The sequence below is a fragment of the Euleptes europaea genome, chromosome 15 (genome assembly GCF_029931775.1).
Source record: "Euleptes europaea isolate rEulEur1 chromosome 15, rEulEur1.hap1, whole genome shotgun sequence".
NCBI lineage: Eukaryota > Metazoa > Chordata > Lepidosauria > Squamata > Sphaerodactylidae > Euleptes > Euleptes europaea.
Genome location: NC_079326.1, coordinates 47,967,215 through 47,982,777, shown reverse-complemented (window position 1 = coordinate 47,982,777; position 15,563 = coordinate 47,967,215). Strand labels below are relative to the sequence as shown.

Below are 15,563 nucleotides of genomic sequence, written 5' to 3'. Positions count from 1 at the left end.
ATGGTGTAGCCCAGTCTTGTCAGATCTTGGAAGTTAAGCAGGGTTGGTACTTGGGCGACCACCAAGGAAGACAGTAGAGGAAGGCGATGACAAGCCAACTCTGCTTCTCACTGGCCTTGGACACCCTCTGTTGGGTTTGCCCTAAGTCGGCTGCGACTTGACAACCCATACATACATGCACGCATTATTATAGCAAGTCTTACTGCAGTCCTGCAAGACAGAGCAGTTTTATTGACCCAGGGGGTGGGGCTGAGACTGGGAGACTGTGGGCCAGTTCAGACATGACATCGAGCCACAGTTGAGAAGATTTAAGTATAGTTTGGCATGATGTTCCAATGGATAAAAACCAAGTTTTGTAACTGGCTGGCAAACCAGAATCAGATACCTTAGCTGGAAATGGGTTTGCAAGCCATGTGTGGTGTCAACTCGGGTTTGGCATGGTTGACGACTGTATTGTTGTGGCCACTGCTGCGCTTCCAGAGGCTACAACATTATGGCGATGAAAGTGTCACATAATACTGATAACCTGGAAAACGGTCATGTTCTGAGCCCGGCTTCAAGTGCTCCCAACCTTTTGAGGTTAGATGGTGTTGGGAATTAGTCTATGAGTTTTGTCTCTGCCAGGATTACAAAAAACAGTTAAATGTTCGTGTTTCGTTGACATTGACTCAGGGGGATGGTGCTAGCCACTTGGCAAGTGCTGACTGGTCAGATTAAGAGCTGTTGGTCATGTGATGTTCTGGCGCGATCCTAGAAGCTTCACCTGAACTGCCATTTTGGTTAAGAAGAGGCTTACTTCTTTTCTCTTCTTCTTCCTCGAGAAGATAATGTTAACTATATTCTTTACTGTGTTTTAAGCCTTAGAGCCTGTTAGCCACGTGCTGGCAAGAGTTTAGGAAACAAATTGTAGATATGAGCTATTAATTTATATTCCAAGTTTATCCTCTTTTTGATATAGCAAACCTCTATATTTTCTGAAGGAAAGCAATGTGTCTTGAACTGTGTGTGTGTAATTTATGATCCACAAGATCACGATTTATTGCAATCTATCTCAACAGATGGGCGGCAACCTGAAAACGAGCCTTCTAGGTCGTGGCAACAGAACTGTGGAATTCCCTCCCCAGGGATACTCCTCTGTATCCTTCTGTTCACTGTCTTCTGCCAGTGGGTGAAAACATCTTCACGTCAATAGGCGTTCCCTCAAGGATCCCTTCTTCCCACCTATGTTTTAATTGCTGGGCCTGTGTTTTTACATACACGTTTTACTCTTGGTTTTCAAGTGGTGCAATGACACTTTTGCAATGTCCTGAACAATTGTTAGCTGCCTCGGCCAGATGGCTAGCTCAAGATATTCCATTTCATATTTTATACATGTGTCATAATGGTTTCAATGTGGTACTTTCATCAAAGACAGTTGTGTTTTACAATAAAATGGAGGAAACTGACTCAGCAAGTCCTTGGGCAGCAAAAAATAGCACAGCATTCATGGAATTTTATCATCCTTAGATGGGAAGCTGAGAGGGACGGAAACAAGTCATCTGCAAAAAAAACACAATTCTTTTGAGGAAAATAATGAGTAAAGATAAAAGGCAGGACAAGTCAATGGAGAGAAAGCTTGGCATATTGCTCAGAGTGCCAGACTGAAAATTTGGAGACTCAGGTTTGAATTCCCCCTACACCTCTTGCCCAGGAAAGCTCACTGGGTGACCTTGAGGCCTGCCACACACTCTTATCCCAACCTACTGCATTGGGTTGTTGTGAAGATTAAAATGGAGGAAAGGAGGACAATCTGGTCGGGGGAGAAAGGCAAGGTATAAATGAAGCAAACAGTGGCTTGCCTTCAGGGTGGCGCTCAGCAGAGGCAAGATAAAGATTGGAATGGTCTGAAAAAAGGTGATATAAAAGAGAATGAAAACACCAACACCAACGCAAAACAACACAATTCAACAACACTGTGGCCTCAGAGCTCTATGCCAGGGCTCTGGAGGAGTTTGTTGGGGAAATAATTTCTGGCCTCCTTCCAAGCCCTTTCGAAAGCCAGGCTACAACCAGTGTATGAAGAAGAAGAGTTGGTCTTTATATGTCGACTTTCTCTACCACTTAAGGAAGAATCAAACCGGCTTACAACCTCCTTCCCTTCCCCTCCCCACAACACACACCTTGTGAGGTAGGTAGGGCTGAAAGAGCTCTGAGAGAGCTGTGACTAGTCCAAGGTCACCCAGCTGGCTTCATGTGTAGGAGTGTGGAAACCAACCTGTTTCACCAGATTAGAGTCCATCACTCATGTGGAGGAATGGAGAATCAAAATCGGTTCTCCAGATTAGAGTCCACTGCTCCAAACCACCGCTCTTAACCACTAAACCACACTGTCCAGTTTCCACCTCTTGCGAGGTAGGGAGACTCACAAGTGGAGGGTTTGCTGGTGCCTTCCCCAATCATCTACACTTTACCTTCAGCAAGCGGGGTACTCATTTTACCGATCTCAGAAGAATGGAAGGCTGAGTCAACCTTGAGCCGGCTACCGGAAACTGACTTCCGTTGGGATTGAACTCAGGTTGTGAGCAGAGCTTTGACTGCAGCTTACCACTCTGCACCATGGGGCTCCTGGAGTGAGACAAAGACCAGCCCCTTTGGCTGAGGGGATCCTAGCACATTAAACCCTTTTCATGACCTACCCAACGCAGAAAGGACAAGACATGCCTTACAACAAGAGCCATCTGTGCCTCAAGGAACATAATTTAGCCGGCACCAAGAAGTGGACAAAGGTAACCTCTTTATCTTGTATGTGACGAAAGAAGCTTTGATCCTCTAAAGCTTATATCCCGAAAATTGCTTATACCCCGAAAATCTTGTTGGTCCCTACAATATTACTGGACTCGAAACTAGCTCTCCTTGTCAAAGCTTTTCATGTGTAGTGACCTGGGTGATTCTATGTGTCCCTAAGAGATTCAGGAATTCTGAGCAATGAACCAAAAGTGAGGGAGTGCTGTGTTATTCGGCCAACAAACTCCCGTCCTTTTTCACAGACTCATGAAACACATCATTCCAACCCGTCTTCCTGTAACCAAGACCCTTAATTGTTACCCAGGGACTTCTGCGCTGAACACAACAACAAGCCTTCAAAGTAAACAACAAATAAAAAGAGCACATTCGACAAACGTGACCGAAAAATCCAGCACAAGTACCTGTGTGAGTCCTTTGGTGGGCTTTTAAGTGAGAGCTCTTTGTATAAACCTTCCGGCACCCGTTAAATTGACAACGGTGAACCCTCTTCTTGTTTTCGGGGGATGCATCAGCCCCTGCCCCTCCTTGCTCACTGTCGCTCAGCGCACACTTTGCTGTGCTCGCCGGTGCCACTACACCGACCTTGACTGAGCTGAGAGCAGATTTCTTTGCCACTAATTTCAGCGTGACCGTGCCATCTGCAGGAGAGACAGTCTGCGAGGTCTTTACAAGATGGCGGCTGAGCTCAGGCGAGGACGGAGGCGTTAGTGAGGTCACTGCGTTGAGTTGGGCCTGATTAACGGCAGTATAGCCCTCGGTGGAGGAGCTGGTAGGCTGTAAACTGAGGCAGGTCTCAGAGAGAAGCTTGTCCCGTGAGAGGATAACGTCCATGTTGCCATTTCTGTCACACGTACTCATATCTATGGGTAACAAGAGGGGATCCAGCCGTTGGATATTGTCTTCTGTGCCTTGAGGAGAGGAGGTATGAAGAAAGCACTCCAAGTCATCCCCAAAGCTCTCCGAGATCTTCCTGGGCTCCGTTTGAAGATAGCGTTCCAGCTCAAGGCATGTCTGCAGAGACAGAAGGAAAAGGAAACCACCGTTAGACAATCAAACCCACAGGTAGCTGCCATTCCAAGAGAAACGGGGTTGCTGCTAGGCTTGCCAGGCCCCGTAGCTCCACTGACGGGAGCTTTGCGGGGCAGTGCGTGCACGCACACGCGAATGCTGCGCACGCGTCACTTTCTGGTTTACCCGGATGCTCTAGTGATCTCGGCTGAAACTCTATGTTTTCCATAGAGCTTTAGCTGAGGTTGCCAGAGCGTCCGCGTCGCTCCCAGGTAAAGCCGAAAGTGACTCGTGCGCAGCATTCGCCCATGCGTGCACACACTGCCCGCCGGCCCTCAGCTGGTTGGCGGGCAGCCCGGTGGATTGGCGGGATTTTACCCGCCGCCACCGGGCACTTGGCAACCCTAGTTGCTGCCCATTAATCAACCTATCTGGAGATAACACATAGCCAGGCTAACAATTATCCCTCAAGAATAGAGGCAGGAATAATCTACGGCAGAAAGATTGGGGTTACTTCCTGATATCATTTTTCGCATGACAGAATTACTACAAGTACTACATTCTGCAGCGTGAAAATACTTGAATGAATACAAGAACGTGGTGGAAGGCCCAGGAGAAAGAGGAGCTCTTTGCAGTTGCAGTCTTTGCAGAAAAATACCCCCAGCCCCTAAATCCTGAGGAACTGTCTGCTTTAGAAACGCAGCCAGCAGGGAAATTTCCTTCCCCATCCCTTCCTCTGGACCAAAACAACTTCCAAATGGAAAATTAGTCATAACTGTAGTAACTGAGAAACGGTATTTCTTAGACCAGTCAAGAAAGAAGTTTATGATCAGGCCCAGACAGAGACCCAATCTTTACACAATATGCAACAACATTAACCTTTCCTCCCGTTATTTTTTAAAATAACCAACTCTTTGAAGCAGTTGGGAAGCCAGGTGTGTGTGGAGGAATGGGGGGACAGGAAATGGAGCTGAATCCTTTCCTCTCTGTTTTTTTTTTTTTAACTGCCTCCTCTCTCCAGCTGCTTTTTGAACAATGAGATAAAAAATAAGGCCAACACTGATGGTACAAAATAGGCAAAAAAAAGTAGCTAGCGTGGTGTAGTGGTTAAGAGTGGCGGTTTGGAGCGGTGGAGTCCGACCTGGAGAACCGGGTTTGATTCCCCACTCCTCCCACATGAGCAGCAGAGGCTAATCTGGATTTGTTTCCCCACTCCTACACACGAAGCCAGCTGGGTGACCTTGGGCTAGTCACACTCTCCCAGCCCCACCTACCTCACAGGGGACGGGAAGGTGATTGTAAGCCGGTTTGAGTCTCCCTTAAGTGGTAGAGAAAGTTGGCATATAAAAACCAACTCTTCTTCAACCCTTCTTCTTCTACTGATCTTATACTCTTTTTTGAAAAACCACTGCAAGACTAACAGATTTTCCTGAAGAAGCCTCTTGGGCGAAACACATAGGGAATTTTAACTGAGCAAAAACAAATATTTTTACCTATTTTGCACCATAGCCCTCGGCTTTATTTTTTATCTCCTGTGACTGGTGTGGTCCTTTTATCTCTCCTTTTGAACAATGAGGGAAAACTCAGCCAAGAACTGCGAAACAGCTATAACCACTAAACGCATCGCCTCAGAGGAATGAACACAGCATCTAATTGCCAGCCAAAAATCCAAATCCCTGGGGTCAAGTTGGTACGGCATACTGGCTACACCCGTACGTATGTACATAGATGAACAGCAAACCAGTTCCACCACATTTTGCCAAGTCTTTCTTCCCGGGTCCTCAAATGCAATTTGCATACCACAGGCCCAATAACGTGTTAACCTCTTCTTCGATTGGGGTTGCTACAGCAGGCAAAAAATGAGCAGTAAGACAGCTGCATCAACAAAGCGCTAAAAGGAATCTGTACTGAGTCTTTCCATACTTCAGGAGTTTGCTTTTTAAAAAGAAAAAGAAAAAGAAGAAGCCATCACTGGATTGGGAGTTACGATTGTGTAAAAAATCAAAACACACATCCCGCTTTACCAAATGGGAAGTCTTGGGTTCTGTGGGACAAAGTGGTAGAGCTCATCCCATAGTAAAAAGCAGGTTACTATAAGGCCAGTAACGGCCTTACCCATTTCAACTGCATTGCTTGCCACAAACCACAGACGGGGAGATGGAGAGGGGTACAAACGCCAGCCAGGTGATTGGGATTTTCAGCCTACCTACTGCTACGTTTGTCGTTTCCAGTCACCCTCTGCTTCACAGAAGAGAACAGGGCTCATTGGTCAAAGAGCACAAAACCCATAGGTTAGCAAAACTAGAAAAGGAGGGGAAACAAAAGCCAACTAAATTCAGCGCCGAGTGCGCAAAATCTCCCGTCGCGTGGATGTCAGAACGCAGCGTTTGGTCTCCTAACATCCCGTGGCGAGGACGGGGAGCGAGCTGTCCCTTTAAGGCATCGCTCCTCACACGACAACCGCAGTGGTCCTGACAGGCTTTGAGCCTTTTGTCATTAATTTTCCATAAAGAACAGTTTCTCCGCAAGCCCCCTTTTCCAGGCAAAGCCCCGACGCTTCAGAAACCTATAATTATTCTTGGGTCTCCACCCCCTGCCGTCTTTGCACCTGTGTCAGTTCAAGATACCAGCTGGACAAGTCTTGCCTTCTGCCTCTGAAATACAAAACCGCCGCCTTCGAGCCCACGGCCCCTTAAAAGGAAAGAAAACAAACCCAAAAGAGGCAATATGGGAAAAGACCGGGATAGATCTTCTTTGGGAAGAAGATAAAAAACCTACCCCCACAGCCAAGACAAGATTTCCCTCTGTAGCAGCAGGGGTGAGTGACAGAGCAGATATGTGCCACATGTGGTCTTCAAAGCACAGTTCCTGCCCCCAGCCCCGTTAGCCCGTGGGCAATTGTCAGGATTTGCAGCGTCTCGTTTTTCATTTTTGAAAGATCATATGCATTCCTAGCCCCCCGTGGTAAGATTACGCTTTAGGATGTGATGGCAGGAATGCTAGCCAATTAGAAGGAACAGGCAGAAATATTTCTTCATCTCAGTTCTTATGATTTCTCCCAAGACTGGGTCTCTCTACATTTTTCATTGTGCTGACTCCAGTTTGCCCCTATTTCAGAGAACAAATTTAGATTCCGAATGTCAAGGAGAAAGTGCAATATGCCTACTGTGGTCCTAAAAGCAATTTTGCAAGTTACCTTAATTTCACGTGGCCAACGCCTCTTCCTTTCCCATTTATAATAATTTTCCAACATAGCTCTCTGTGTTGAATAAGTTGCCCTGTATCTTTGGGGAAGATAAAATATCTGGAGATGAGAGAGAGAGAGATCCTAAGGAGAACAGCACTTTTTAAAGCACGTTACCTTCAATGGGCTTGGGAATGTAACGCTGTTTAGGGTCCCACTGATTCTCCATCCTAAATCCTAACTTGAATCCTTTTGGTACAAGAGCATGTATAGTGTGCAACTGATTGTTCTTTGCGAGTGTGCTGAGTAATTCTCATGTTACAGTCAGCGCATGTATAGCTGAATGTTTGATTCAAACTCCACATTTATCCAGGTACTGGTTCCCAGTTTCTTTCGTAAAGTTGGCTCTTTCTTACAAACAAATGTACACCCATGCAGGCAGGATGTACGTGTCTTCACTGTAACATGTGAACGGGGCTAAGGAGATGCCTTTTTTCACACACAGTTTTGCTGCAACAAGAAACTTGGCAAAACACCTTCCATTGCCTTCTATCCTCTCTATCTCCCATCATCAGGGAAAGAAGAATTTGGCTGCTGACCTTGTATGTTACAGGCTTGTTGACACAGTCATTTCACCAATGGTAGAAATTCGAAGCACAGTGACAATCCCCTAAAAGGTAAATGTGTGCTGTTGAGACACAACTGACTCTCGGCCACCCAATGAAGTTCTACCTCATGGGGTTTTCAAGCAAGAGATGAGCAGAGGTGGATCGCCATTGCCTTCTTCTCCACAGCAGCCCCAAGTTTTCCTTGGTGGTCTCCCATCCAAATACTGACCCTGCTTAGCTTCCAAGCTAAGTGTGGTGTAGTGGTTAAGAGCGGTGGTTTGGAGCAGTGGACTCTGATCTGGAGAACTGGGATTAATTCCCCACTCCTCCACTTGAGTGGAGGACGCTAATCTGGTGAACTGGATTTGTTTCCCCGCTCCTACACACGAAGCCAGCTGGGTGACCTTGGGCTAGTCACAGCTCTCTCAGCCCCACCTACCTCACAGGGTGTCTGTTGTGGGGAGGGGAAGGGAAGGTGATTGTAAGCCGGGTTGATTCTTCCTTAAGTGGTAGAGAAAATCGGCATATAAAAACCAACCCTTCTTCTCTGATGGGCTGGGATAGTCTGGGTTATTAGGGTTGCTACAACCACCCTATTAAACCAAAGTTGTTCCTTCTAGCCTCAGTGCATTGGGGCTGCTGGGTACCAATTTGCATTTGTTGATCACGCAACAAGCCAACTTTGCTGTTGCTGTTGGGTATAAATGGATCAACTGCTGAGAACCATAGGAATAACTAGAATTCACACAGAATTCAGTGCTCGTCAGAAAACAACCAGACAGACAAATCCTGGAGACAGACAAATCCTGGGAATGCACTTGGCCTAACAGGTATGATTCTAAATGGATCACATATACCCATGGTTTACAAAAACTGGACAGTGCCTGTATGCACTTCTGAAGTTACTTTTCTTGGGGGCATCTTCAACCTCAGCTCCAGGAAATCTTCACTCCGATCCCTATACGAGTTTGGTGGGAGCTGCCCTGGTTTAAGAAGAAGAAGAGTTGGTTTTTATATGCCGACTTTCTCTGCCACTTAAGGGAGAATCAAACCAGCTTACAATCACCTTCCCTTCCCCTCCCCACGACAGACACCCTGTGAGGTAGGTGGGGCTGAGAGTGTGACTCTCCCAAGGTCACCCAACTGGCTTTGTGTGTAAGGAGTGGGGAACGCAACCCGGTTCATCAGATTAGCCTCCGCCGCTCATGTGGAGGAGTGGGGAATCAAACCCGGTTCTCCAGATCAGACTAATGCTCCAAACCACTGCTCTTAACCACTACACCACGCTGGCTCTCCTTCTTAAATTAGCCTTCTTTTTGAGAACAGGTTTCTACAGCAAGAGATAGTGCCTTTGTGGCTTGGTGCTTCAGAATGAAGGCTTTATTTTTTTAATTTTTAACAAAACACCCCAAATTGACCCATGGTTGTTTGCTGGTGGATGCCCCCAGCCCCTTTTCAACCCAATGGCACAAAAGGGAAGCAAAACATGGTTTTAAGATGAAGGCGCAGCTTAACAGAAACTACAGAAGAGATGGACTGGTACTGCGAAAGCTGATACTGAACAAAAGACACTCAAAGATAGATGAGACAATACAGCTGCTACAAGAGAAACTGACAGATGTTATTCATCGCCAGAGTCACTGTTTGAAGTGATGGACAGCGCCTGAAGAATACGGTCTCTTCAAGAGAAATGAGCATTAAAACCTTGAATGTTGGAGTGTGGATTTCCCAGCTCGGAAGAAGATATTTTAGCTTTCTTAAGGCTCTGTCTCCCTGCAAAGGCTTACAATTCCCAGTCAGTTCACGCTCTGCCCAGGAGATGGAACTCTGGGGTTAAGATGGAAGTCCTTCAGGTCCTTCTGCCCACAGAAATTCTAGGTTTCCTAAGGCTCAGTCCCTGAGGGTGGAACCCTGGAAAACAAGGACTGATGCCCAGAAGATCAGCGTCAGAAACACTGGTGGGTCAAGACCAGATAGGGCTGCCAAGGCCCTAATGGGGGACAGAGATACTCTGCCCCCAGATTCTGTTGTCTGCCACCACTCCAAGCGGTGGCAGGAGAAAAATAAAAAAGCAGCGTTGCACACAGTGCTACACCACTTATGGTGAAAGTGACATAGGGGATCTTTAGGAATTGCCAGGAACTTTATCAGAGTACTTCTGGAAATTCCTAGAGCTACCCTATGTCACTTCTGGGGTTTTACTGGAAGTAAGACAGTAGCACAGCCGGTGTCATGGCAGCCACCTAAGGGCTAGAGCTATCTGGGTGGAGCAGATAGCAACTGGCCACTGAGGGGAAGAGCCTCGTTCTGCCTGGTACTTCAGGACCCTAATGGTCATGTGTACATATGTACAAGCGCAGAGAACAGCAAAATCTCCCAGGCCATGCATTCTGCCTTCTTGGTTCTGCTCCCTCAGCCTCAGAGGTTACCTCCCCCATCTCTCCATCCCATAAACTGTGAGAAGCCTAAAAGAATTATACTTCAGGCCAGACCCTGAGACCTGGCAACCCTACCGGTCACTGAGAGCCAGCGCAGTGTAGTGGCTGAGAGCGGTGGTTTGGAGTGGTGGACTCTGATCTGGAGAACAGGGTTTGATTCCCCACTCCTCCCCATAAGTGGCGGACACTAATCTGGTGAACTGGATTTGTTTCCCCACTCCTCCACACAAAGCCAGCTGGGTGACCTTGGGCAAGTCACAGCCCAATCTACCTCACAGGGTGTCCGTTGTGTGTGTGTGTGCGGGGGGGGGGGAAGTGAAGGTGATTGCGAGCCGGCTTGATTCTTCCTTAAGTGGTAGAGGAAGTTAGCGTATAAAGACCAACTCTTCTGCTTCACTGTATTCCCTCTGGCATGCAAGCCTGGCGGTTTTGAATAACCTGTCTCCTGTCCTGACTGATCGGTCTACACTACTGGTGGGTGGGCTTTCCTTTCCTCCCCTACAAGGTCCTCCAAGACACCACATCCCAGTCTGGTTGACTTTGCTTCCTGTTATGTTCTCTGGAAGCATTTTTCCCCTGGGGATTTTTCCCTCCTGATTTTTTTCCCCCCAATGGAAAAGTGGAATGCTTGGGGAGCATTTTCTCTTTTGGAATAAATGAAACGCTTCTTAAGATGTGGTTTTGCTCACTCAAAATGTGTAGCATTGGAGATTTTTTATGTAAGACAGTCGACAACATTAACAAATGGTAATTCTTGTGCGTGTGCGCTATAAATGTATATAGTATTGTCATGGTTTTTGTTTATTGTTCAAATAAGACTATTTTTGTCCACAGTTAATATGCTAATAAAGTTTATGTTGAGGAATACACTAATGAAAATTTCAGTGTTTCCAGTGTTATGAACTTTAACACAGTATTTAAACATGCTGCTAACCTAATATAATTGCATGAGTCTTCTTCTGTCAAAATATTAAACTTTCCAGTCTTTACTACAAAATCTGTGTTTTCTATTTTCAACTTTTTTTTCTACCTCTCAGATGGCAAAAGCTAAGACACGTGTGCTAAGGTAGCACAGGGTTCAGCAGATTGCAGCTCTCACTCTATAAGATTGGATGTATTCGCAATTTTGCTTATAGAAAACAATTTGAAAATACTTTTACTTTTCAAAATATGCCTACTAGTATGATCTTACATGCACAGTTATAAACAATGCATTTTCTGTTACTAAAACAATAAAAATAAGTTCAGGTTTAGCTAATAATATATGCCGCTCTCGCCCTATAATACTGCATGCATTTGCAATTTTGCTTATATAAAACAATTTGAAAATACTTTTACTTTTCAAAATATGCCTACTAGTATGATCTTACATTCACAGTTATAAATGATGCACTTTCTGTTACTAAAACAATAAAAAAGGTTCATGGTTAGCCAGCATGGTGTAGTGGTTAAGAGTGGTGGTTTGGAGCGGTGAACTCTGATCTGGAGAACTGGGTTTGATTCCCCACTCCTCCACATGAGTGGCGGAGGCTAATCTGGTGAAACGGGGTTGGTTTCCCCATTCCTACACACGAAGACAGCTGGGTGACCTTGGGCTAGTTACAGCTCTCTTAGAGCTCTCTCAGCCTCTCCTATCTCACAGGGTGTCTGTTGTGGGAGGAGAAGGGAAGGTGATTGTAAGCTGGTTTGATTCTGCCTTAAGTGGTAGAGAAAGTCAATATATAAAAGACAACTCTTCTTCTTCCCCCAGAAGGCTTCATGTAGAAGAGTAGGGAATCAAACCCGGTTCTCCAGATTAGAGTCCGCCGCTCTTAACCACTACGCCACCCTGGCTATTTCATCCTTTTTTGCAACTACACACCTGCAGAATACTACACATCCACGCAGTTCTGAAGGACATTTTTTTAAAAATCCTGTGTAGTTTGGCCCTCGGTGTCAAGAGACAGTCAAGGTAACCAAATGCATGGTGGTTTCTTTCCGAGATCCACATGTGCATACTTTGCTGTCAACCAGCATATTGTGCATACTTGGATAGCATCACTCACGTGTCAAACACTGCTCATGAAGCTGCCCTTAAGCATACTTTCATTCATTAATCGAGCTGTGAAGAGAAATGATAGCTCCTAGCAGACAACAGGAGATTTCATGCACTCATGGGAAGAGACAACCTGAAAAAGGTGTTAATGATAAGTAATTGTGCCATCAAGTCGCAACTGACTTCTAGAGTCCCCTCATCGGATTTTCAAGGCAAGAGACGAGTAGAGGCGGTTTGCCGCTGCCTGGTCCAGCATAGCAACCCCTAGTCTTCTGTGGTGGTCTCCCATCCATATACTAACCATGGCTGATCTTGCTTAGTTTTTGAGCTCTGACAAAATTGGGATTCAATATATGAACAAAAGAGCAGTCATGCTTGATCAGACCAATGGCCACACATGGACACATGAAGCTGCCTTATACTGAATCAGACCACTGGTCTATCACAGTCAGTATTGTCTACTCAGACCGGCAGCAGCTCTCCAGAGTCTCAGGCAGAGGTCTTTCACATTACCTTCTACCTGGTCTTTTCAACTGGAGATGCCAGAGATTCAACCTGGGACTTTCTGCATTCTAAGCAGATGCTCTATCACTGAGTCACAGCCCCTCCCTGGTCCCTCTAACTCCAGCATTCTGTTTCCAGCAGTAGCCAATGAGAGTCCATGTGGAAGGCCTATGGACAACACCACACACCCACAAACTGTTCCCCTGCATCCCATAATTAGATGCATTGTGCCACTGAACCCAGAAGTCACATTCAGCTATCATGGCCAACGATAGACCTATTGGTTCATTATTTGTCCAACCCCCTTTTAAATCCATTTAAACCACTGGCCATCTCCATATCTTGGTGGAAATGAGTCCAAGTCAGCAACCCGCTGTGTAAAGTACTACACCCCTTGTTTATCATGAAGTAGAACTTCGTCTGTGGATCGTTCCAAGGAAAGCCTCAAAGAGATGTTTCCTGTTTGCAAGAAACACGCTTTAACAAGATCTTTCTTGATTAATCCAAGCAGTACAAAGACTGAATGTGCAGATAACACGGAGAGCTATTTTATTCACTCAGCAACAGCAAATCACATCATGAAGGATACCCTCAAAAGAACCATAGTCAATCCTGGCTCCCTGAGCTTGCAACCAGCGGCTGATCACATATATGTGCCAGATACCTGGAGTACATGGATATCATTTGTGGTATACACCTAACAAAAAAAAGGTATTGTGCAAAGTAGGCAATAGATAAAAAAAAGAAATATTTGACAGATTATGATACACAACATACTGTCACATTTTATGTCACATTTTCACTAGATCATGGCAGGCCACCCAACTGATGGAGAGTTCCACCACAGTAAACTCGGGGGGTAACCTTGAGAGCTTTCATGAAGCCAATGGAAAATTACCTTCAACATCTGTAAGGCAAGGCCCAGGGTACACTTGGGAACACAATAAAAAAGTGCTAAGAATGAGTGCTGCAATATTATCATTTCTGTTGCAATATCTGATCCTTTTATTAATGCCCCAGGCACTAGTCAAGCAATTAGAAACGAATCTCCAGCTTTCATTAAAAAAAAAAAGTTACATTCTAGCTCTTGAGGTTACAAGAGAATATCTGAAAAACACAGCTCCCAAAGGCTTGATAGTAAAGAGGCAATTAAAAAGAGCATGAAATTCCTTTAAAATTACGCATTACACCCCCACACACACACCCCACACACACATGCAGAGAGCACAGGCTTTAAACTAATCTCTTGAAGCCGCAGCAGTTTAAGAATACTGAAAGATCAAACTGAAAATCTGTGTGTGTGTGTGTGTTAAAAAACACAAAATGATGGATGACTTTAAGGGCGAGTCATTCTTCCATATTTGGGCCCCAAATTCCATGGGGAAATATTTCCCACCCAGAACAATGATGCCTGTTAAGGCGGTTAGTGGGACCAACATGTTGGGGTATTTGGAAAGGGGGTCAAAGATCAGATACTCCAAACTATTAGTCAGCACTAATTCAATTTTCTCCTCCATCAAATAATGCATTTCCTGCCATTATGACCACATGCGGTGATACGCTAGAGCGCCGAACATCAGAAGGTAAACAAAGAAGCAAGCCTGTCGAAATGACCATACATGGCTCAGTGAAGGCAACTTATGACTTATGTAGAAGCATATTGAAAGAATTAGGTAATTGTTAACACTGTCCTAGCTACATCTAACTATCTCAGAAGAAAATAAAACAGGCAGGAAGGAAGACGGTGTTGCCTGTGGCTGAATCCTTAAGCGCAGTGGAATTTGCTACGATCCTGTCCTGCAGGCTTGGGAAGGGTTCCTGATCAAAGAGAGCAAGACATCTATTTGCATTCCAGGATGTGACCACAGGATGCATCAGTAGCAAGAACTACCAAGTTTTGTGAAGATTGGGTCGTGGGTCTAAAGTTATGGGGTCTGGAATAGGTCACCCCCTCCCACCTCCATACACAAGCAGGAAGGTAAGAGTCAGATTCTCTGGTTGTTCACTAATTGGCTAACGCTGGTCTATGGAGGAGGGAGGGGCGACCTCTCTAGAGCCCGTAACACCGGACCCCATGACCCAATCTTCACCAAACTGTGGGGTTCGTGCAAGGAGAGTCCCTGAAAACTACCCTGAAAATTTGGGACGTCTACCCCAAAAATACCCCCACAGGAGCGTCACAAAAAATCCCCTTTGCTTGCTATTGTGGGAACTTTCCATCAGCCTTCTTTCGCTACCTAGACACAATCCTGCGGAAGTAGGCAGTCTCTGCCGCTCACATGGAGGAGTGGGGAATCGAACCCGGTTCTCCAGATTAGAGTCCACCGCTCTTAACCACTACATTACGCTGGTATTATCCGCATAGTTTTGGGCCCCCAATCCATTTTAGGATAGATTTGGTATGTTGAACCTGGGACAGTTCACAAGGTTACAGGTTCAATCGTGACATCTTCTGCAAAGGGTCGACAGGTAGCAGGGCTGAGAAACATGGACCCCTGAAGCCCTGGAGAACTGCAAGATGACACCAAGCTAGATGCACCAATGGTCTAACCCAGTATAAAGCAACCAATGCTCATATTCAAACCACATACTATCATCCAGGGCTCGTTTGCTTCCATGTAATAACCTAGTCCATGCCACGCACTTGAGAAAATAGCTGATAAGAGTGTTTGTGCAGCACAGACCTGTCATCGTTACTTGTACAACTGTCACATATTGCACCACTTGTAACTTCCAGGACATCTTTAAGGGTGGCCCCAAATAGAATGCATTACAGTATTCCAAACGTGAGGGTACACTAGCATGGCCAGAACTGCTGAGGCTGGATGGGAAGATAGTTTCCACGCCGGACACAACCAAAAAGGGTTACGCGTCGCTACGGAACTAACTTGCAACTCTAGCAACAGAACGAGGTTGAGGAGCAACCTAAACTCTTGACTAGGGCTGCGGTTTTAAAGGCACTTTCCTGGGAGTAAGCCCCGGAATAACATCAGGCTTACTTC

At 45.7% G+C, this 15,563-nt stretch overlaps 1 protein-coding gene across 1 annotated transcript in view; it reads right to left on the bottom strand.

Annotated features, from left to right (window-relative positions):
- The window catches only part of KLF7 (KLF transcription factor 7), an 83,443-nt gene that overhangs the window by 31,555 nt on the left and 36,325 nt on the right, over window positions 1–15,563 (bottom strand). Inside the window, exon 2 of the mRNA XM_056861428.1 lies at window positions 3,186–3,795. Coding sequence (XP_056717406.1) covers window positions 3,186–3,795 — 610 coding nt within the window. The remainder of the gene's footprint in view (window positions 1–3,185; window positions 3,796–15,563) is intronic.